The sequence below is a fragment of the Anneissia japonica genome, unplaced genomic scaffold (genome assembly GCF_011630105.1).
Source record: "Anneissia japonica isolate Jap-2015-1 unplaced genomic scaffold, ASM1163010v1 scaffold997_len2565447_cov190, whole genome shotgun sequence".
Taxonomy (NCBI): Eukaryota; Metazoa; Echinodermata; class Crinoidea; order Comatulida; family Comatulidae; genus Anneissia; species Anneissia japonica.
Genome location: NW_022696369.1, coordinates 1,650,399 through 1,675,412, shown reverse-complemented (window position 1 = coordinate 1,675,412; position 25,014 = coordinate 1,650,399). Strand labels below are relative to the sequence as shown.

At 33.9% G+C, this 25,014-nt stretch overlaps 1 protein-coding gene across 33 annotated transcripts in view; it reads left to right on the top strand.

Moving 5' to 3' along the window:
* The first annotated feature begins 11,588 nt into the window (after nucleotides 1-11,588).
* The window catches only part of LOC117101999 (leucine-rich repeat-containing protein 71-like), a 21,786-nt gene continuing 8,360 nt past the window's right edge, over nucleotides 11,589-25,014 (top strand). For 7 of the 33 annotated variants that reach the window (XM_033242189.1, XM_033242176.1, XM_033242171.1 and 4 more), the window contains exons 1-14: nucleotides 11,641-11,731; nucleotides 13,258-13,300; nucleotides 15,416-15,439; nucleotides 17,274-17,383; nucleotides 17,779-18,111; nucleotides 18,840-18,915; nucleotides 19,115-19,189; nucleotides 19,416-19,484; nucleotides 19,579-19,738; nucleotides 19,853-20,032; nucleotides 20,181-20,282; nucleotides 20,600-20,659; nucleotides 22,370-22,420; nucleotides 23,720-23,786. In XM_033242189.1, coding sequence (XP_033098080.1) covers nucleotides 13,287-13,300; nucleotides 15,416-15,439; nucleotides 17,274-17,383; nucleotides 17,779-18,111; nucleotides 18,840-18,915; nucleotides 19,115-19,189; nucleotides 19,416-19,484; nucleotides 19,579-19,738; nucleotides 19,853-20,032; nucleotides 20,181-20,282; nucleotides 20,600-20,659; nucleotides 22,370-22,420; nucleotides 23,720-23,786 — 1,321 coding nt within the window. In that variant the 5' untranslated portion in view covers nucleotides 11,641-11,731; nucleotides 13,258-13,286. Of the gene's footprint in view, nucleotides 11,732-13,215; nucleotides 13,301-15,415; nucleotides 15,440-17,273; nucleotides 17,384-17,778; nucleotides 18,112-18,839; nucleotides 18,916-19,114; nucleotides 19,190-19,415; nucleotides 19,485-19,578; nucleotides 19,739-19,852; nucleotides 20,033-20,180; nucleotides 20,283-20,599; nucleotides 20,660-22,369; nucleotides 22,421-23,719; nucleotides 23,787-25,014 lie in introns of all 33 variants that reach the window. The other 26 variants (XM_033242196.1, XM_033242194.1, XM_033242188.1 and 23 more) reach the window with 13 other exon arrangements.

The window sequence follows — 25,014 nt, the reverse complement described above, 5'->3', positions numbered from 1 at the left end:
GTAAGCTTTATTATATTTTGTTCATGTGTTGCAAGAGTCAAAAGAATAACCCATTGCCAAAGCCCATTATCAAAAAATATATCGCAATATGTTAAGACTAATTAAACTAAATTAACGAAATCACTTAACATACACCTGAATTAGTTAAGAACACTTTGAATAAAAGGAATGATTATGTGATAATGAGGATGACGGTCGGGACAACAACGACGATGTTGAAGATGACGAACTACGATACGTTAAAATGGTCAATTCACATTTATATTTCTATTTTTAAAGGTTTTTTTTCTTGGTGGTGGTGGCAGTAACATAAGTATTCTAAGCCCATATGAAAATTATTACGATCAGAAAGTATACAGTACTTTACACTATCAATTGTACTAACCCTATTTATTTTAGTGACATCGCGTCGTTGCTACCGCAATGTTCCATTTAACTTCATTCAGTAAAACCTCAATCAGGAGAGGTAGGCCTACATGCAACACTTACCAACCAAGCATAAGCGCAAGACAATTAATGCCTACAAAAAATAAAATGCCTATGAAGTAACAAGCTATTTTTAAGAGTTATATTTGGTGTTGACCACAAGCATGCTATTTATAACCATCTCTCGGGTGCGAGATATTGATTTGACTACATGTAAATGGCAAGTTCACTCAATCAGAGACTGTTCTCATCCTGTATCCCCACGGTCACATCTAGAAACGAATGAATAATTGTTGCATCAAATCAAAACCGGCGTTTTTAATCATAAACACCTTTGTTAAGGGCCACACCAAGCAGGTGTTGGCTGTCAGACCTAGGATCGTAATTAATAAGTTTATACGCTTAATTCTACTTCCGAGAAGATGCTACAGATCGAGTCGCATGGCTTCAGATATAATTTACGCCTGAATTGCATCTGAATTTTAAGGTGATATTTTGGAATTGCAGTGGGTTATTGCAAAAAATAAATTAATCGAAGAAAGGCCTATCGTCGCTGCTCATCCAGACTCTCGTAGCTTTCAAACAACAGTTCCAAGCAGTTTTATCGTTTACAACTCACCGTTATTTAGTCATGTCCTCAACAAGTACGGGAGCCATGTTTAAATCTTTGAGGTAAGGACAATTAGGTAATTTTAGTCGATAGCATAAGATAAGATAAGCTTTATTGTCATATTCCAAACAAGTGAACTATGAAATTACAATTTAGATGCTTGATAAATAAAAAACGAACTTGCTAGCTACTAAAACAGAAAATACATTTAAGATTAATTACACATCGACTCATGAAAATAATAAATATAAAAAAATATTAATGTTAATTATTTGCACATACGTGACCAGTACTGTATTGCATTATCTGTGAAAGTTTGAGTTGTGTATAGCATTGCTAACAAAGGAATTTTTATACCGATTTGTTTTACACTTAACTGGGCGGAGTCTCCCAGAGTTATTTGCCACAAAATAGCTGTGTTAAGTGGATGTGAGGTATCCTTAATAATTGTCCCGCATCTTTGTTACATTCTCAAGGACTATCTATCGTCTTAACTATTATTTTACAAGCGTATTTTATTACATTATATGTTATATTCTGTCAAATTTGCAAACCATGCGACAAATTTAAAAGTCGTTACACTCTGAATTACACTAACAAAAAATAGCAGTAACGAAGGAAAAAGAGGCGTTGATTTGCCTTAGCAACGCTTATTTATTGAGCCTAACTACAGTAACTTTACCAACCTAAAGCCAATCGTCATTTCTAGATACCTCGCCCTTTTGAAAGAACGTTAAGCCGTCTGTCGTCTTACGCATGAAAACATTTTTTTAAAAGCTCCTTATATTATCGTTTAAAAACTTTATGCAATCAATTCTAATCTTCATTTGTGTCCTTATATGCAAATGCAGTTACGTATACCTTCAGATGGGACGTTTATTCATTGGTTCAGTGTATATTTGAATTATATATTTAGATATTTAGACCAATTATAATAGCGTATGACTGTCACATAATTACCTAGGCTAATGAAAAATATTTACTATCCCTACCGTTGATTTTTATCATTTTTAAGTTCTTTAATTTTTATGATGCCGAATGGTTAATAAAGTATCTGCCAATAATAGAGGCCTATTTCGATCAATCTGAATATTGACAATATACAGTACTGTACTCACAATATAGGATAAATTTTGCCAAGGGTTTTATTTGCAGTATTAACCATAATGAGACTAGTTATCGAGCTAATTCAAAGCCTGTAATTGAGAAACTGATGCGTTTGTTTACTCATGGCTTTTAGCACGTCAATAATATGTGTATAAGAATGAGTTAAATTAATTTGTTAATAATTACTTTACACTAGTACGTAACTTGAGTGCGCATTGCTGCCGAGAGGAGTGTGGTCGGTACGGTAAACAATGCTTGATCATTAGGCCGTCGACTCGTCCGAAAAAATAACTTAGTTTATAGAAGACTAATTCGCTCGAACAACAGACTGGAGTTATTTGTATAGGTCTATAATCAATCATCATAATTATAATTGTAGGTGAAGGGAATTTTAATGATTAGAGCAGAGCGAAATCTTTTAACAATTGATTGTGATTTCTTTACTTTGAAGGAATTTTTTACAGTTTTTGTTCTTGAACCCCGTCTTGAAGCAATATAGATCATAGATTGTTTCAAAATCTGTATGGAATACGGTACTGCAGTACTAATATTTATATTTCCCTTTCATTTATATCTCTCAAAAAGTATAAAAGACAAGAACAAACAGACACAATAAGAAACGACAAGAGAGAGGAAAATAAAAAAAAAGCGAACTTAATCAACTGGTTTCCCCAGTACATATAAAATATTACAATTATCAACAGTAAAGATAAAATATAAATCATTTGTCTGAAATTTAAAAAATTAATAATTTTAAACTTTGTATTAAACTACAGGAATTATGTAAAGGATTAAATGGGAGTCAGATGAAATCCACAAACAAAATGAAGCTCGAGATCTGCGGAATGAATTGAAATTAAACAAAAGATGGTTCCTGAGATCGCTGAGCAATTAAAAGCATTTGTTCAGGAGTATTGGTGAACAAAAACAAGATTATTGAGGTGCCGAATGTTAACCTTAATAAAGTTAAAGATAACAATTTAATATTTCCCCCAAAGAGAGCTAGCAATAAATGAAATACATAAATAAAAAAATCGATCCTCGACATGAATAAGCACCAAACAATTACAATGATGCGCATATGACAGACTGCCAAAATTACCTCTAAATGGAACATTAACATTAACAGGAAAACAGGCTCTTGACATACGTTGTTGGATTTGTTTGTTTTTTATTGGTTTGTTTTTGTTTTTGTTTTTGTTTTTTTTTTGCTTTTTTTTTTTTTAAATTAACTTATTAGATTATGATTCAACATGTATCGTATTCTTTGGGAGATATACAGCCGAATTTCAAAGTTTTAAGCTATTGGATTTTGCAATGATAAAAGATAGGCCTACCTCAATGTCATCACTATTAAAAGTTTTTTAAAGCATCTTTTTACAAGCTCTTCCTTGCACAGTTTGCAAATTGTACAAGGAAGAGCTTGCATAATTTGTAAATTGTGCAAACTTCTTCAATTGTGCACGATAGTAGCACTTTATTGACTAATTTAAATTATTGCACAAGCTTTCCGCAGTCAATACATACTCCAAGTATTGAAATACACGCCATCGTGTTGGGATTCAGTATTTCGACATTAATTATGTCATCATCAGGAATGATTTCCGGAGTCATTAAACTTTGTATGTCTTGATCATGCTTCCACGGGGGTCCTCATAAGCCTCTTGTCAAAAAGCGCTTTAAAAGACGCCATTATTATTATTTTATATTTAAAAAAAACTGCTTTAAACTTCTTTATAGGTGACTGCTATACATTTACCCTTACGGCCCTAAAACGGGACGACGGTCGAAGGTCGACTACCATCATCAGTGAAGAGGTATATTTGGTATACCAAAACGGACTTCGGTCATGTTCCAATTCCAGATCTATAATCAGTGGCGGATCCAGTAAACGGAAGGCTGAATATTCATAGATTCTTCTCACATAAAATATATGAATTCCCATTAAATGAAAAAAAAAATCACCATCAAAACACTAATTTCAATATGAATTGAATGAACAATCCTGTCTAGGAATTACGCCAGCAAAAAAAAATTGGTTCGTGTGGGAATCGAACACACAACCTCCAGGTTTGCTATCATTATCCACCATCAACTAAACTGCCTTAAAAAATTTTTTTTTTTAAATGGCTCGTGTGGGCATCGAACCCACGACCTTCAAAAAAAAAAAGGGAAAAAAAATTGCCCCGTGTGGGAATCGAACCCACGATCGCTGAGTTTACTACTCCTGATCCAGCATGACTAAACGGAGGGAGGTAAACCGCGGTCCCTAAGCCATAAATGCGATAAACCTAGTACCACACCAAGTACTAGTTAGTCAACTCTAATCCCCCTAGAAAAAATTCTTCGTATATATACTCTACAGGTTAATATTACGCATGGTCATGGTGTCAAAAAAAAATGGGCCGTGGGCCAAGAGGGCTTATTTTTTGTCTAAAAATGTATAATTAAATTTATAATCGATTTATGATTGTTACTATCTCCATAACTTACACACTTTTTTTTTAATAGACAAAAATGTTGGAAAAATTCATTATGCAAATTAGAAAAAAAAATAGACCAATCATGTTACGGGATTGAATGTATTGTACTCGTTGATGACGTCGCGAATTGCGAAATAACAACAAACAACAACCTTTCATGTCCCAGCCTGGGAACCAGTCAATTCGAGCGGATGCCACTTCGAGCGAAGGTCAGTTCGAGCGAATTTGTTTTCGAGCGGATGCTAGTTCGAGCGGAAGAAGATCCACTTGTGCGAACAACAACCTGTGCGAGTTATATACGAATTACTTTAAAATTGCTATTATTTCTATTTTTGAGCTAACAATTTGCTCAAGCTTTGCCTGGGAGGCAGGGGAAAGCCCCAGTCGGTTCCGGGGAAGACGCCTATAGCCTATAGCAAGTCCTATTTAATAGAATTTTAGGTTAACAAATAATAAAGTTCTATTTGTTCTGAATGTATATGGTAAGTGAATCCTATTGGGAATAGGAATTTCCTTTATAGCCTGCCATCTCTATCTTAGAGTAAATAAATAAATAAACAAACAAACATACCCACATTCATAAAAATAATGATATATCTTAAATTATACTAACTTAGTCAATTTTATCCTTTCCGTAAATCTACAAATACAATTACAAAATTATATAATTAAATTTCAAATATAGTTTGCTTTTTTAAATACAAAACCCCAATCAGTGGCGGATCTGGGGGGAGGGGGTGGTGGTTGAATAGGGTGGCTAGCCACCCCTCTTTGTTTACCGTGAAAAAAAATAATGGTCACTCGTCTTGTATGTGTGCTTCTCGTGCACTCTAGTAAAACATGCACTTTCTTTTTTAAGCATTTCAATTTGTTGCTTGAAGTTTTCTCAGGGCATTGCCGATTTAATCACCAAATTTGGGGACTTCGTCTTCGCTTCGCATCGTTAAAAGCTATATTAACTATTAGCACATTACAGTGGCGGATCCAGGGGGGCGGGGTTCAGGGGGTTCGGACGAACCCCACTCTGTGAAGAAACGTAACAAAATACTATGGCCCATGGTACTGGCTTACAAAATTCATGCTAACTAGACGCGGATCCAGACCTTCGCCCACTGCACACAGGCGAAGGTCAGGGTGAGAATTCAAAATAAAATGTTTACCATTTTTTCCAACAATCATACTTACTTTCCTTGACACTTATTTTGAACATTACCATTAGGAAAATGTTTAAATCCACACTATCCTATACATTACACTTTTAAACTGATTGTACTGTAGGCCCTACCAGAGAGAGAGAGAGGGGGTGGGGGAGAGAGAGAGAGAGGGAGAGAGAGAGAGAGGGGTATATTTCCAATACATTATGGTCTTCCACTTCTATAGCGCATGATACAGTGCATAGCAAACGTTATGTAACCACTAATAATACTTAGGTCCAGTGGCGTAGGTATGGACAATGCAGTCAGTGCACAGCGCTGGGGCCCGGGGCTATTGGGGGCTCGTTCAATAGGTCTAATGCTCTAAAAATATAACTTAAAAAAATCCTATTTAAACTTTAAAAGGACCCAATAATAGTAATAGGGTTTAGATGCTACATATTATTGATTATATTCATTACAATTTACCTATTACCTATTTCCCAAATGCTGCAAGTAAAAAAAACAACAAACAAACCCTTACGTATACGATGCACTACTTTTTTGAAATCACATTTCTAAAGCAATAAAATATCGTCACGCACATTTGTGTTTGTGGTATTAAAGTTGGTTGAACTATTATTGTGTACGTTTTTAAACAATTCAGATCATCATAACATCATGAATACATTTTAGATTCAATTCACTGCAAATAGGTCGATGACTGTTCTATTATTGAATGGTAAATGTTATTTTCGTGACGATAGACAATACCTGAATTTGCGTCAGGAGAATCAATTAGGGGGCCTATATGTATTTTTCCCAACCTGTCGTGGAAATATATTGAATACTCAGTGCGTGATACATATACAACGTACATAAAACTAGGAAAATTACTATATCCACCTGAGCCCCGTCATGTTTGTGGCTGCATGAGATAAAGTTGGAGGATGGCACTTTAATACTTAAAATTTATGTTGGTTACGGTATTTTTTAACATTTGAAAAGGGGATGTCAACGGGACGCAACTGCCAAAAAACTTGGCAGCGAAAGGACGCTACCAATAAACAATCAACAAAACCGGGTTTCTGGGTTGATTTCCAAGGTACTACATGGATCAACTATTTTTTACTTTAGGGTTAATTGGTAAAAATCGCACACAAATCATACGTCACTGACAACGCCGGGGACGGCAACTCGATTTTGAGATTAATTTTCCGAATAAAGTTATACTAAATAACTTCTAATAACGACCTATTGTCTTCAGTTGTATTTGTTGGTCATTTAACTGTCATTTTTGGTGATATTACCATTCTCAATAATCTATAAAACACCCACATAACAACATCACGTTAGATCGATCGGTGGGAACGCCGTGGTGACGCTGGTAGGGTCAATTTTCGTCGGAAGGTATCAAAATGATAAACAGTTTAATTGGACTAAATTACAGCTTATGTTAACCACATGCTTACCTAAGATTATACTAACTCTGGTTTCAAATCAAGGTCAAGTAGTTATATTTTGCGAATTAGCGCCCCTTAACTGATCATCGAGCCACCCCATCATCCCCCCCCCCATTTCAAGACATCTGATACGCCACTGACTTACATGGCCAGATGAATGAACATACTCAATCGATGTGCCACCAAATTGTAACCAGCCTTCACCATGCCCTCACGATGTCACCGGGGACGCAACTGCCAAAAAACTATTTTTGGCAGCGAGGACCTACCAATAAACAATCAACAAACTACCAGATTTCTGGATTAATTTGCAAGGTACTACATGGCTCAACTATTTTTTACTTAGGGGTTAATTGGTAAAAATCGCACACAAATCATACGACGTCACTGACAACGCCGGGGACGGCAACTCGATTTTGGGATTAATTTTCCGAATAAAGTTATACTAAATAACTTCTAATGACAACCTATTGTCTTCAGTTGTCTTTGTTGGTCATTCAACTGTCGTTTTATCTATTTTTTTTGGTGATATTTTCGTCGGAAGGTATCAAGATGATAAACAAGTTTCATTAGACTAAATTCTTTCTTATGCCACTGCGGTGGGGTTCCAGGCAGCCACGGATATTTGACGAATTATGGCGAATGTTTATTACTTACTTGATAGGCATCGAGCTACTATAATATGACTTCATGTAGGCTATGTTTTCTAATATCGAAATCAGCTTCCAAAACCAAAACATTTTGAATAAAACAAGAAACAAAGAGTTTGCAATGTAACCATCTAATTTCCTTACAAACCCTCTTTCTTTAAAGTGTTCATTTTGCCATAAAGCCTTAAGTGTTACCATGGTGTTACGTACCAAGAACGTTAGACAGTTTGCGCATTGAATTGACGCCCCCCATAACATCCAACACACCTGGTCAGAGAATCGACTGATGATGTCGTCAGCCAGGGTCTAAAGGAAATCCATCAGTCGTCAAATTATATGCGGTACTTTACTCTCAACACGTTTGTCACCTGAATAAAAGACGTAACTGTGTTGCTTTTACTGGAAAGATAATCCAACTACAAATTCAGTAGCTTTGACTGAATATAAGCAGCAAGAAAGGGCTTCGTCGCGTTATATTTTCATTGCCATATATAACTTCACTGAAGGGAACATTTTTGACAGCTTCTAAATCACTAGAAGGAAAATACCCAGTTGCAATACGTATAATATTGTGTTTTCTTTAATATGTCTAACACGTCAGACTTTGTACGGTAAGTGTTTAGATATTTAGAAAGAGTTTGATTTTCATTCGTGCTCAATTATCCCTTAGCACAAACCTGACCAACTTTTACCAGTAAATATTGGAAAAGCAAACTTAACAAGACCAGTTAGGCCTACTACTAGGCCTATATTCAATTGGAAATGTTGCATAAACCGTTTCACAAGTAGCACTTTTCGTTAACAAGAGGAAATTATAAATTCGGCACAGGTGATCAGAGACTGATTCACGTATTCATTATGTGTGTTGAAATTCATTTCGGATTTTTTTTTCTTTGCGGGAGTATGAAGTCCACAATGACCAGTGGCGGATCCAGGGGTTGGGGGGGGGGTTCAAGGGGTTCGGACGAACCCCCCCCCCTCCTCTGTGAAGAAACGTAACAAAATACAACTGAGTCCTGGCTTAGAAAAGGCATGCTAACCTACCTAGGCATAGGTTGGAAGATCAGACAAAGTAGGCCTAGCCCATTGAGTTTTCAATTAAATAAATTATACATGTACTGTTTTTAGTTCGCCGTCGTAATAATTTATGTACGAAAGTGCGTTCTTCAGGCCTATCGGTTCATCGATCCATGGAAGAAAGACTACATATCTAACTACTCAATTTTGTTGGAATATAATAATATATTGCCTGTCTTTGATCTTTTTCCCCTCTATGATAGGCCTAAAGAATGAGAAAAAATTACCTGACCTTTTTTCAAGAGGGGGAAAACCTTGAATTTTGAAGAATATAAAAGTCATTAAAAGACTACTCTGAAGTCGGGAAAGCTCATTTCCGGCCATCTAGGAATGAAAATTTTCCCGGGGGAAAACCCCCGACCCCCCCCCCTTTTCATTGTGGGGTTTTTTGGAAACATTTTCAACCACACTCTTTTAAATCCTGGATCCACCCCTGATGACGATAGGCCTACATCCTCTGTTTTTGAAAGCCATCTTAAATCTGGATTTTAAGGCAGTGTCGGATTCGGGGTTTTTTTTGTTTTTTTTTTGTTTTTTTTTTGTCTGGAAAGGAATTCAACAAGGTATTCTGAAGGGATGGAATCGTATAGTTACCAGTTTAAACTTGTATTTAAGAATTAGCAAGCATTGGCGCAATTTATACAATTTAACAGTGTCTTTATAAACTTCAGAATGGGGAATACCATACACGTAGTATGTGTTTGTATGTGAGACGGGGTGGGGTGTGCGTGAGCCCCAAAGCACTCGAATGGGAGAAAGAAAAGATGAAATGATAATTTGCAGGTATCGTGACCGGGTAGAGACACTTTTTATATAGGCCACAGCAGAAAACGAACTTTTCGTTGAAGAGCTATAAACTGTATCCATTGACAATTGTCCCATCAAGGATCGCCCCGAACCGTCCGGGTGTTCTACCATAATATTGAGCTATGCTGAGGTGATACTCTCCCTTTGAAATTTGACGAGTCGACTAACGAGTGCTACATTGCTCATATTTTTACGTATTCGTCAGCAGCTGAAGAACCCTTTTATTCATAGACGATGTAAATCAATGAAGCGAATGTTGACTACGCGTACAATCTAGTGCTCACCTGCCTTTATATAAGATTTCCATGGTAACATCAATAACTATAAAATTGAAATTTGATGTTTTGTTTTACCTCGTGATTGTGTAGGCCTACCCTAATAATAGTAATACAGTAATGATAATAAATTAGGTCTGTTATTATTTTTATTGCACTGAAACCTTCATGAAGGAGCATTGGAAGCGAACTTCTCTTAAAATATATTGTTCAGATTTGTGGGGAATAATAATATCTTAAAGCTTTGTTATACAGTAATAACACATTAAGAATAAATTTATCAGTAACTTGGACGTTAACAAATTTTCATGTTGAATCAGTGTTACAACAGGGATGTGACTCTGAGGCTGAGACCTATTTAGCTTTTTTAGGGGAATGTACATAGGAGCCTGCCTGGAGCCACAGTAATAACGGGTGGTGCAGGGCTCAGGGGTAATTCAACTGTTGAATCCCCTACAAGGAGTTCGTGGGGTCCGGATACTCATTTTTATGCTCGTTAATTCTTTAAAATAGTTGCTGTTTAGTTACAGTGAATTTATTATTTATTATTATTTATTATTAATATTATTATTATTATTATAATTATATAAAAAAACATAAAATGACTTGAATACTAATAGATATTGAGAGAAACCACATTTTAATTCACTTATTTAGTACAGTCCTACTTTCAATGGCGTAGGCGTATTATTAAGCCTACTTTTAAAACCAACAAAATGAGATCTGACTTGGTAAACGATTGTTTCTTTTCAAGAACAGGCCAAGGTGATCCTCTCCGGGAATACATTTCATGAGTGTGCCGAAATCGGAATTTTAAATGAATTTGTGAGCTTTGTATTGATTTGGCTTAGGCCTGTGTCGCATTTTCAAACTGAGACGTTTACATTGATACACTAGACATCACATTCTCTTTTCTATTACCGTTACGGTTTATTCGTGCTCATTTATTTTCACATCATAACACTGAAATAGATGTTCAATAATCCTATTTAAAGTAAATAAAGTAAAATAGAATAACTATCGTCCAGTCAATTGAACACGGAATTATGTTTATGTAACTATGTATTTTAGACCCAGGCCTAGGCTTTTTTATAGAAACAATAAAAGCGGACTATTATTTATAGTTAGGATAATACGTATTTAATTTTAACAGTATAGTTGTTATAGGCCCTGTATTTGGGTAAAGTTTGCATTTTTATTAGGCCTATTCCGTATATTTAAAAAAATCGAGAAATAATTGATATGCTCAAAAGATGTGTCGAGCCTTGGTCGATCAATTTATTTTAATATTTAAAAATATAACAATCAAGTTTAAACATATTGAGGGCAGTATATAACGTTGCTATAGAAACAGATTTTGACCTTATTACACAGGTACAGGTGCCTGATTTCTTGGTTTATTTTACTAAATAATCTGTATGTTTCTTTAGATTTTATTATTTTTTAAACATATAATTTTAATATTTAACTTTGCTATTTCATTATTTGTTAATCGTAATTTCAATAAATGTATATAGATATGATCTTTTTGCACTATTTATCAGTGAACACTTAATCTTAAATTTGATTGGTGTAAATTGTCCAAGTAGTAAACAACTTGTCAACCAAAAAATGGCCGACGACGACCAGTCAGGAACAGCGATAGGCCTAAATTAAAGATTACATTTATTATATTAGAATATTATCATAACAGTTTGTAGGTATGGATACGATTCTTTATTATACTTTAATTTGCTTTATGAATACTCAGAAAAAATGGGGAGACGACATGGTGTAACGAACTGAACCAGCATTTTAAGTAAAGTAGGCCTAGGCTAGTAGGCTAGGCTAGGAGGAGGGAAGGGGAGCCTAGGCTTCGCGTAGGCCTAGACCCACCTCCTGATGGCCTGGCTGGGCTTAGCAGACAGGCATCGGTAGGGGCCTAAGGGTTGTAGCCTAGGCTAGCCCTGTCCATCCCATTTTACGTTTTAATGCTAAAGGCTAAGGCTTATATTAAAATAGAAAGCTTTTAATGTAATTAAAATGCCCCATCCCATTCAATCCATTCTTAGACTTATTCCTTCCAGTTGATTGATGGAAAGGAATTTGTATTGTAACAATGTCTTGTCTGTGGCTCTCTTGTTGATTTTTGGGATTCAGACCACAAAATTATGCAATACATAAGGTATAGAACTATAACAATCAATCTTTGTTCATAGTTTATTGTACAAGAGCTAGGTCTAGCCTAGGCTAGTCTTCAGCTGCTGTCCATATTTTATATGTGTTTGCGTAGAGTAGAGTATCAACAATAATTATTCACAAGCGTACAACCAATGCCAATACAGCTAAATCTTAGAAACAATAATTTACCAACATTGAAGTTTAGAAAACTCTGTGGTGACATGATCGATTTGTATAAATATATACAAGGCTATTAGTGTGAAGACATAGAAAGTTTGTTTAAGATTATTTCTGGTCCACAGACAAGAGGTCATACTTATAAGATTTATAAGCAATGTTTCTGACTAAAATTAAAAGAGTTTTTTTCACTCAAAGAGTTGTCAATGAATGGAATAATTTACCTGATGAAATTGTAACAGCGCAGTCTATTAATGTTCTTAAAAACAAATTGGATAAGTATTGGTCTAGGCATCCTCTTAAATTCAGTATATAGTTTGTATTTAACTCCAGTCTCATCAGGAAATGCAGTACGTTTCCGAAGTGCTAACCCTCTATAGTATAATAACAGACGAAAAGCCTTTAACCGTAACTTTCTGTTATCTGTTAAATTGTATAACATCAACAATCACTATAGCCTATGTACAGTACCAAATGGTAGCATGATAACTGTTACAATTGTCCAAAATAATAATGCTTAAAAAAAGATTATAGTTTGCTCTACCACAAGGTTTTTTGTCAATGGTACAACAAATTGATATTCTTGTGGATGTGTTATCTTGTGTACCGTTTTGTCTGTGAGAATTCTTTGGCATTATAAAAGCCCCTGTTGGTGCTCTCAGGGGCTCCTAGGAAAAATATTGCTGCATAATATTTGCAAAGTAATGTTTTTACTGTTCATTTTGGATAGTTCATATACACTATTGGCTAGGCCTAGCTTATATACTTTTTGTATCAATATGTGGCCATTTGTGATTTAGAAACAATCTGCTGACATAATGTTTGCATGCAATGTTTCCAAATGCAGTTTGTTTCGGGTAATTGCAGTGAATGCTTTTGCTAAAACTAGGTTGTTTGCTCTTGTCCCACTGATGCAACATGAGTTCAACAGGGTAAGTATCGGTGATAGCTTGAATTCAGATACCATAAAACCTCGAATTGAAGCCCAGTGGGCTTAATCTTGAGATGAAGCCCATCTCGAATTGAAGTCCCCTCTTTATTTTGCAAAATTATCCTCGAAAAGAAGCCCATGTGCTTCTTTTCAAGATAGCGCAGGCTTCTTTTCGAGATAGTAGAGTACATACACTGTACATGAATTTCAGTAACAAAATAAATTTTAAAAAAGCTTGGTTTATACAGTGGTTTAGGTTATATAATGCCAGTTAAATATACTGCATGATAGAGATTGATTTTAAGTGGCCTCATTTATTGTTTTGTAGTAGAAATTCACAATATTTACAGCATTCATTTTGAAAAGAGCCCCCCCCCCCTATTTGCTTTGCAAAAGAAGCCTATCTCGAAATGAAGCCCATCTCAAAAAGAAGCATATCCAAAGTTCACCAAAAAAAAGAAGCCCAGAGTTTCAATTCGAGGTTTTATGGTAATCCACCAGTAGCCTAACCTTGTCGATCTATGAAGAATGTTCTTTCTCTATAGATCTTTCAACAATGTGCACTTTCAAGCTGCAGTCTAGCATATTTTGATAGAATTTTGCCTAGTTTAGTATTGTATAGTATTATGATGAGCATTAAAAAAATGATTAAACCTTGCCCTTGATTATTGTAGAAAAAAAATTACTATGGACTTTTAAATCTTAGCACAATTGCTTGAATTAAAGGTATATTTTTGTCTAATCAAGTGTGTGATTATGTGATGGACCAATGTCCTTGAATCTGCCTACTCAAGATAATTTGTAGATTAAATCAATTTTATTAATTATTTATGGCACAGTATATCCTACATTTCATAAGTTGCTATTATATTATTTTTAATATTTATATAGCACCTTTCACAAACTAAAAGTATAAAAGGCATACAACATTATTACCCCTGGTCACTAAATCCATAATTTGGCAAACAAGCACATGGTACCAACTTCCTGATGATACAAATATACACATACAAATATACACATGCAAATTTAATCAGTTGAAAGTAAAAATCTGTTGGACTGCAGCTTTAATCTATTCATGATAAATACTAAATCATAAGCTTCAATTCATTTACAAAGCATTGTATAATACTCCAATGTATTTCATTATTGCTTTACAACCATTTAAACTGCTTTATAAATATGTTTCGAATTTATTATGTACATAATGCTTATGAAAGCTTTAATAAATATACAGTATATAACTTTTTATTAGAATTTCCAGATATATCATATCAACACCAACATCATAGACTTCATAAAATGTTCATCACTCACCATGATGGGGCTTATCATTCCATAAATACTATACTTTAACTACTATAAACCACAATGTTGGTATTATATCATCATTAATAGGTAGTTTTCGCCACATTGTGTTAACTTTAACATTAGTACCCAACATGCAACGCGATAACTCCACCCCGTTTGTAAACAAATCGAAATACGCATGCGCAAACCCGTAACTAACATCCGTTGATCACGTAAAATCCTGAAATTAACATACTCCGCAACGCAAGATGAATAAATTATGATGTCATCCATTAAGGTTAACGTCGTGCAGTGAACTCTCCCTAATATTCAGCGTCACCATTACTGTAATCAAACCAAAATATTTTCAATAATTATTACATTATCAAGATCACTCATCATCATTTATCCCAATCATTGTCCGGCAGCTGCAGCAGCATATAGTAAAGTTAAATTAAAAAGTAGGCATTTTAGATTTAGATTTTAATAGTGAAAAAGTAAGTCTTAAACTTGATTAGTATGTATAATATATTTAAGTAACAGTAAGTAACTAATTTTTAATATACAAATATTTAAGGTTGGGCAAAACATATATTGAGTTTCCTGATGGAAAAACCTGTTGAAATTTTATTAGTATTTTGATTGCTGGATTGTTGTTATCGTCGTGGATACTGTAAAATAAATGCCACATCCATAACAACATGTATTTCATGAAGCATTGGAGTTGATGTTGCAGTATATACTGTACAGTATGGACTAAAACTTCTATCTTTTCAATTTCCCTTAAAATTATAGTTTATTTCCATGTTTGTTTTCTTAATTCTAGAGGAGAAACATCTAAAATGAATAGGTATTCATTCTATATTTTATTCTAGAACAAATGGTGTGTTCTTTCACTGAACTTAGTGGTCAAGTGATGTGATGACCACTACACAGATGGCATTATCTCTCCTCACAACACCTGCACCTACATACTGCACCAAGAAGACTAGGCCACATTACTAACCAGGACCCACTTAAAACCTAATTTAACATGGTCTGCAGGTTTCGGATTCCCAGAGCAGGTTCCCTTCCACATGGCTTCGGTATCCCCTCAGAATTGACCTCACCACACTCAATTATGTTACTCAGTAGTCACTGGTCTGATTTTCTCTAAATGTTTATTGTTTCAGATAATAGTGAACATAAAATCACATGTGAGGTCTTGCCACAAAATGAGTGATCATGGTTAGAAATTCAAAAATTGAGTTTATATATTTGTGTAAATCACATTATAAGATTCGTTTGGTCTTTGAATGGCTTCCCTAGGATAAGTAAATCCAGAGATGTGAGCATTTAAAGTTTAGTTGTATAAGAACCACGTTTAGAGAAAATCGGCCTCAAAGATAAACTAACCTGTACAAATAATAGGATTAGAGGAGAATATGTGCAGAGTTTAGCAAGAAAATTCACTTACAAAGTATTCAGTCATAAAATATAAGTATCAAGTTATTCAAAAACATTAAAATCAAAATTTTGTAAAAATTTTGAATTTGGCCTATTTTGGTGAATATCTCAATATGATTTCACCAACGATGTGTCTCATTTCGTAGTAGACCTCACATATGCACTTAGAATCTAGATAGCAGTTACTGATGGTTATTGATAATTCAGTTAGAGGAAATTACATAATATTTTATAGATCACATCCACTATTAACAGGATCGTTAAAAAGTAATTACTGTATTACCAACCATAGAAATTGTATGCTGCGCAAATTTTATACATTTCATTTCTAAATGATATCCTGTTTGTTAAGTTTGTAAGGTGAATCTGTTAGTTGCAATAAGCATTAAAATTTAGGATTATATTTTGAAGTTATTGACAGCTATTTGTTAATTAACTTTCTCTTGGGTTCTTCCAGTCAATACACCATTACACCTTTACTTTTATTTTAATGATTATTACAGTAATGGTTCTGTTTGCATAGCACAAGTTTATCTAAAATTTGCACAACTGAAGTTAAAGATCCCTAAATATGGTGTTGTTGTCTGCATACTGATAATAGAAATTGGTGCCATACCTCAATTATACCTTACTGTAGTTGCACCATTTTAGCTGGTTTCATTTATATCACGCCTTCATTTTGCACACTGCACTGCTTTTATTTTGAACTGATGTGAATTCACGGTTTTCTTTTCACAATCTAACATTACTCGAACACTGTTAATGTTGGAATTATGATGAGATTATAGTTTTGCATTTAGTATACTGACAAAAAGTATTTTTTACAATAAAGAAGCTAAGTTCTAGGACCATCTATATAGAACTTTGTTTGCAAATCAAACCACACCTGTACCTGACATAGTTATTATGGTAAAGTATTAAATACTGGAAGAAAGTAGAATCATCTTAATGTTTCTCGTCTTTGTCAACTGAAATATGTGAATTCATTGTTAACATAGCTGATACAAGTCAAAAACAATAAAGGATTGTTTGATTGGCATTTGAATCCTAACTTTAAAATTAATGATTGAAACCAAGTTACTTAATGGTGAAGGTATGCCTAATTTAACCAGAGATAACTAATATTGTGATGATGATTTAAAAACAATAATATAGGAAGAATATGTACAGTATAACAATGTTTTTTTCCTGTTAACTTGATATAATTTTAATATGTTTTAACTTTCTTTGCTCTAAAGCTTTGTGAAGAAGGTGAAGATGGGTAAACGAGTGGAAAAAATGATGAAAGATAAAAGTGGTACGACAACAGGGCAGGAAATTGCTGATGATGACCCAAATAAAACACCAGGTACTTAGTCAAGTGTTTTCTTTCATTCTGATCAAATAGCGAAAGTATATAATATGAGACAACAAACTCTGTCATTTGCCAGATTTGAATGTATGGTAATTTTTATTGATACCAGTTCCTAAAAATTTCAAACGACAAGAGGCAACATCAAGACTTTATAAATGTTTATTACTTTCATTAAAACACAACTGAACAATATAAGCTTATTATAATTTTGATATTACAAAATATCGGTGAATTCTAAGAATCTGTAAGATCTGTAGTAAAACTGTCTATTAATCAATTATGCATTAGTCTCTTTTTTATAATCTGCATCATTCTTCATCAGCACACAATAGAAAGAAAAATAAATTTGAAGAAACATGTAAAAATTATTCTTGTTTTATTCTCTGTAGAGCCTTACACCTGTACTGGTATATTTGAAGCTGATTTCACAGAGTTCTGCCGTCGCAATCACCTCAAAGACAACGAGATACCTGCAGTCGTGATTCGCCCCAAGCCCCCAGGTATCCAGCCTCCACCAGATGCCAAGTCTAAGGATTCCAAAGATAGTAAAGACGCATCAAAAGATCCCACACCAGATGAAAGTCCAGATACTGGCAGTCAGGAAGATCCACCGCCAAAGACGTATGTTACCAAAGAAAAGTATGCTTATTTCCGACCTGTTATTCAAGTAGAGATGGAGAATGATGAAAAGCCAATAACAGTCACTGAAATCTACATCCGAGGTAAGTAAAGAAAAAGATGTATTTGTATAGTGAATGGTTATGCGATATTTAAGTGCATTTACTGTACTGGGTCTACAGTGATGTGCTACGTAAATTTGTAATACCAAGACACAAAAAGTAAACAGGTTTGGAAACATCCATGAACTATTGTTTGCTAAGCTGTTCACCCACAACTGTAGTAGAATTAGAAACATTTTTGATCTCACATGGTAAGAATAAGGTAAAAGTCGAAACCTGAAGTCCTGGGCTCATAGGCTGGAGTGCCGGTCTCTCTTTCCTTGGCATTTGGGCCAGACTCTGCAAGGCTGTGGGGGGATCGGCACTCCTCTCGTACAGAAGTCTTGTTTTTTCCTTCTCAGCATATGTTGTTGCCCATTTATACTCCTGGGTAGAGAGAGGCAAACGTAGATTAAGTGTCTTGCCCAAGGACACAAGTGACTTGCACAAGGATTCTGAACCCCCGACCTCAAGGTTGAGTGTCCGAGCCACAACATTTACGCCATCCGCTTCTGTAAATTAGCGGTGAAGACCTCACAAGACCATGGTAAAAAATATCTCCCATGTTTTTTGGGGTTTTTTTTCAGAAAATATAATCCTCAACATATTTGGTTTATTATATGTAACTGTCTTCTTGTTTAAGACACTTAAAAATAAATATTACTTCTATATCAAGATGTTTAATTTTTTCTATTTGAATAATGAAAAACATATTTCATTTTATCTTGTAGGCTGGAAGATTGATTTGTTGATGGTAGGAATATTCAAGCAGTGCTGGCCAACCATTGAAAAGCTCAGTGTTGTCAAGTATGTGGTGAAGCTGTAGTTCAGTTGTTAATATGCTTGTTTTTTATTCCCAGGGCTTATGTTCAAATCTTGTCTAAACCATGTGAATACAACAAATCCACTCCCTAAACCTGATTCTGAAACTGCATAGGAAAGTTGGGTAAATTTATAATGAGTAGATAGTGAGATATTACAAGTGTTATTTGCTTTTTCTTTGTAGCCTTTGGAATGTTAATCTAAGTGAAGCTGTAATCAAGGAATTTGCCTCATTTCTTCCCCAATGTCCAAATCTAAAGTAAGTACTAAATTTTAGTAATAATAATAATAATAATAATACATTTTTCTGTAATGCTAGGCAATATGTTTGTGGGGAAAAACATGGTAGGCATATGGTAACAATTTGCTTTCATCAGGTGTATTTAAAAAATATTGTTATAACATTTCAGTGTACAAATTACATTTCTCATTTTCATTTCTCCTACTGTGTGCTAAGATTTCTAAAATATTTTTATACCATTTAGGACTTTGGCTATTGATGGAACAATATGTGTAGAGGAATCTTGGGCCCTGCTTATTGGAGAAGAAAGCTTGTGAGTATTCTTCTTGTTTGTGTTTTTTTTTTTTCTTAAAAGGCCCTTTACTGCATAGAAAAACAATAATATATTGTTGTTGTCTTTATTTTAGGTTGACATCATTATCCCTACGAAATAATGGTATAACCGACAAAGGTGCCGCTATGATAGGAAAGGCATTGTCAACAGTCAAAACTTGCAATAAGAACTTGATATCGCTTAACTTAAGTGGTAATAAGATAAGTGATATTGGCGCTACATCCATTGCACAAGTAAGACCCAATTGCATTTTTTTTTTCAAACTTCTATGTTGTTTTGAACCTTGTAATATACCTATATAAAGAAAAATGCTCATTTAAAACAAATTTTAACATCTTTTTTCTCAGGGATTGAGAATGAACCGTGCTCTACTCTCCTTGTCGCTAGCAAATAACAATGTGTCCAATGAGGGTGCTAAGAGGCTAGCAGAGGTCCTGTCCAGGTTCCCGCTGACGCATGAAGAGGTAGTAGAGAGAAGGAAGCTTTTAAGTGAGAAAGGATCTCCAGACCGAGGCCTGGTTAAGTCAGTGAGTTTCGCAATTAAATTTGTTTACGAATTTTATTGTATTACACTGTGTAATTAAAATATAGTTTTCTTGATCATTGTCTAATATTCTTTTTAAATATGATTAACTTTTTAATTGGGTGAGCATTTCAAAAATTTTCTTTTTCCAGCCTCCACCTTCTAGGCGTGGTGACAACAGACCAGGAAGTGTCCGCAGTAGCAGTCACATGGATAAGACAGACAAAAAAAGGGATAAATCTTCAAAGAAGAAGGTTAGTACAGTATCTGATTACTCATTACAACAATGCATTGTGCTTTTAGCTAAAGATCAAAGGCTACATTTACATTCCCTTGGTATAAAGTAGATATAATTGTGCTCAGGCCTGAAGCAATTTACATCAAATTTAGAAATTTTGTTGCTTGTTAATTTTTTTAAACTAAACCTAAGAGTAATACTGACTTTAAAAAGTCCTTCTAAAATGGCTTTGTGAACTTTATTTGGTTAAGTAATGGAAAATTTATGAGTGGTTGTTTGTGTGTTAATATAATATGCATTCATTTATACCCAAGGCTAATCATTTTTACCTAGCAGGATGGTAAGAAAGGTGAAAAAGAAAAGGAGGATACCCGTTCAATTCGATCATCAGCGGTAATTTTTACTAACTGCACGCATTTTGCATATATGCATAACTGATTTACATAATTTGAATATTGGAACCTTTGGGAATCTTCCTCTTGATGGTTATTGGACCCATTTGTATGATTTTTTTTTAAATTATGAAATTATAAATTCATTTAATTTAAGTCATCGCTGTATGATGGTTTAACTATTTTTTCTCTGCATGCAACACTTTTTTTGCTTGAAAAAGAGTGTTTTGCCAGTTCAGTGCGCAAACTCTGTCTGTTAATATTAGCACCACGTTCATCATGATGAATATGGTGTTAATATTACTGCATGTGGTGGCCTCCCTCTAATTACGAAGCCCACCAAGTAAAAACCACCTCCAATTAAAGACCACTGTGGCCCGGGATGAACACCTATTCTGTATGTTGTTAACTTACTTTATAATAGTACGGTGGCTGGATGTCTCTAAGTCTACCACTTTCCACTGCTGAAGTGCAATACATTTTTTAACTTTGATTTTGTCATTTTGAAAAGCATCTCATTCTTATATTGAAACTAGAAACTAGTTTGGAGTGGCTGAGACAAGCTAAAAGAATGTTCAGTTTAGTTTTTTTTATTTTGAACTTGTTTGGACTGGTTGGGGCTGGCTTAGGACGGTAGCTATGTATCAGTTGAGACTATAAGCAATGGTTTAAAGTGAGTTCTCTTATTAAGTTGGAATGGTTGAGACTAGCCAAGATCAGTTAAACAAATATTAAAACTTTTCCTTGTGAGGTTTATTTGCCTTTGAAGTGCATGGGAGTTTATTTATAAAAACAAATTAATGCACGAATATGCACTTTAATTTGATTGCTGAACATACACCGTTTTCCAAAAGTGCACTTCTCCTTTCAGAATATTGAATTACATGACAATTTTTAGCGCAAGATTTATTTCCTGTTGGTCATACATACTGTATTATTTTTATATGCTTTAAGCATTGACACCGATTCTCATCTGTTATCTTGTATGATCATGGTTTTTTACCAGTGATCTATATGATAACGATCAAATGATCTGTGTCATATTATCTATTCAACATCATTTTTTTAATGATCTCTGTCCTATGAATAATGATTTATGTGTCTGTCATGTGAACTTTTTTTATCATATGAATATGACTTCTGATCACTTTCATATTATCTTTATCATAGTGATGTATCAATCACTGTATGAAATAATAAACATAAACTTAAATTAGAATATGATCTGTTTGAGCCTTGAGCATTTTTGGTAGATATTGGCTCATTATAAATGTATTTTGATTTTATGACTTATATGTACTGTAAGTGAGGTATTATGACAATACAGTATATGACTATGTCATAACACCTACTGTATACTTAGGGTCGAAATGGCTCCCCCATTCCATATTAAGAGCGACTGTAAACATCAATAAACTCAATGGTCTTATAGTGAAATTACCTTTAATATCTATTTATCATATATTATATTTGTCATTAAGTCTATGGCTTGTAATCTCTGTCTTTTGATCTCTATTCATATGATCTTTCCCATACTGCATATATCTCTTATGATGATATGTCATTAAATTTTAAGACATAAGTTAAACATTATTGAACTGTTAGCATTTTATGTTCTGTCAATCAGATTGATTGTACTTGACTTAATGGACACCAGTTTGATATTAAATTTGATAACAATACTATTGATATAATGTTTGATTGATGATAGGAGGGGTGCAAAAGTGAAAAGGATCATGGAAAATCAAACAAAATCCCCATGGTAACGGTGTACCAATTTTAGCAGAATTGTGTCTGTGTTTACTAATGAGCATGAGCTATAACTCCAAACTACTGTACATTATTAATTGTTGCTCAGTCTTCATTAATAACAAAATTGATGAGTTATTTTTACATAATTAACATCATTCTATTTTGTTTGCTAAAAATATTCGAATTACATACAAAATTAACCATTATTGTACGCTATACTGTACTCAAGTTGCAGGCAAGGTTACACCATTAAAGCAGTGAAAGATTTACTTAATTATTATTTCACATATGATCATTTATTTTTACATAATTAACAATATGTCATTTCGTTTCCTAAAAATAATTGTATAATTGAAATTTAATATAATAGATAAAATAATAAACCATTCAATGTTGTATGCTATACTCAAGTTTAGGCTAGGTTTGCACCATTAAAACAGTTAAAGGTTTACTTATTATTATTTCAATCGTAAGAATTAAATTAAAGATTTGAAATTAAAAACACAGGTAACGGAGTATAGATGATAATACATATGTTCCATAATCAAACTTTTTATATAAAAGTTATATTTTTTATATAATATGTATTCAAAATCTGTCATTCTGTCACAGTCTGTCCACTATCATAATGTCACTCGGTCATGCAACTAAATACACTGACATTCATGCTGTATGTATTTTACCATAAATCTGTAATTACATAAAACCATTTGCAAAAATAATGTTTGTGCACACTCTGATTGTTAATAAAGAGCACATGCGGAACACAAGGAAAATTTACAATATTTATATCAAGTACTGTTCAAATGTATTGCGTACAATCATTATTCCTAAAAAAAATTAAGGGTATCTAGAGGACAAATTGTAAAATTTTTGGTTTTTTCTGTAAATTCACATGATAAATTTTGCCTTCTCGATCATTGTTTTCCATCATCACTCCTTTACTTATTTTAGCAAAATGTTTACATCATTTCACAACAACAGAGGCTCAAATGAACACTAAGATGATTATGATAATCCCCTATTTTCTATAAGATGCAATGGTTCATAAATAGCACACCAACCAGATGTCCTTAATATCCAAGAAGGTTTGGTCCTAATAATCAAAGCCTCGCCAAGGAGAGTCTCAAACCAGTGCCAATGTGCACGCCCAGTTTGGGAGTCATTCAGATTTCCTCATTTGATAGCAACTCCAGGCCCACTGTCAGAGTGTTTTTAATGGCAGCAGTACAAGTTTAGTGAGTAACCATTTTTTGTTCTGCATTTATAAAAGATACATGTAGTCTGAACATACTTTTTTCTTTTTTAGGATGGAAAGAAGGACAAAGATGATGCAACAAAAGGTGGATCAAAGAAAGATGACAAGTGGAAGAAAGGTGAGTTGGGTAGTATCAACCTTAGAAATCATATTAATTAGGCTTGTAGTTAATGTGTTAGTGTTAGATCTAAGCACAATTACACAGTAACTGCACATAAATCAACTACCAACTTCTCCATTTTTCATTTTATCAAAAGATTGATTTAAATATGTAAATTTAAGTCATTCTCCAGGGTTTTATGTACAGTAGGTACATTTTCAGCTCATTTGTTAATAAAAAATCTGGAACTCGCTGCTCTTCTTTCTGTGCTAAAGTTATACTGTCTGTCATAATATCTGAAATAATTTCAAAATATTTTTCTCTGATTTACAGACCTTTTACTACAAAAATCCTTAAATTTATTACCATCCTAAAAGGGTCTATGCACAGGAATATAGGAACTATATTCCTGTGTATAACCTGCTATAGCAAGGAAAATTTTGATCATTGTAATTTTCATTTGAAAGCTAGTAACTTAGCTTCTTAACAAACTAAGCAATTAAAATATTAATTTTATTAGCACACAGACAGTAAATGTTTAACAAAACTGTATGCAAGTCTTCCTATTACTTTATTGTTTGTATGTGTCCTGTTGTGCCCTTTTTCCACCTTTTATATAAACAAAATGTGATCACCATAGGAAAAGAACATAATCTCCACTAGTGTTTATAACTGTAAGTGTAAATTAATGTAAGATTAATACAAAAATCACAATATTTAGCATTTTATTGTAGTGTTACTGTAGTCATTTTAAAATGCAGTAGAATAATATTTTATTGTCTTTTATATTGCATGTACAAACCTGTTTAGTTTGTTGATGCACACATTTTTTTTATTATCATTTGCAATTAACTGTCATCTGTTTTTGAATAAGTTAAATTTAGAAATTAATGAGGCCTCTTCCTCTAATATACCACCCCTTTTCTCATCCTCCTATTTATCAAAGTCTGCCTTAGGTATTAAAATAATCAATTCCAAAAAAAAAAATTCCATACCAAAAATTGTATTTATATAATATTGTGAAGCGTGAATAGTTTGAAGATATTTCAGTAGACACTCCTGTTGGTTAACTTTGATCTGTCACTGAATACTCATAATATTAGGCACAATCATGCAAGGATGTGGTATAGCTATTGTGTTTCCATTAAAGGTTTGAGTGTGATTGAGTCCTGATGGAGCAATGCACTTTATCCATGTTGTCTCCAAAGTGGCAGTGCCTGTGAGGTCAGAGGGCTTTCATGGATCT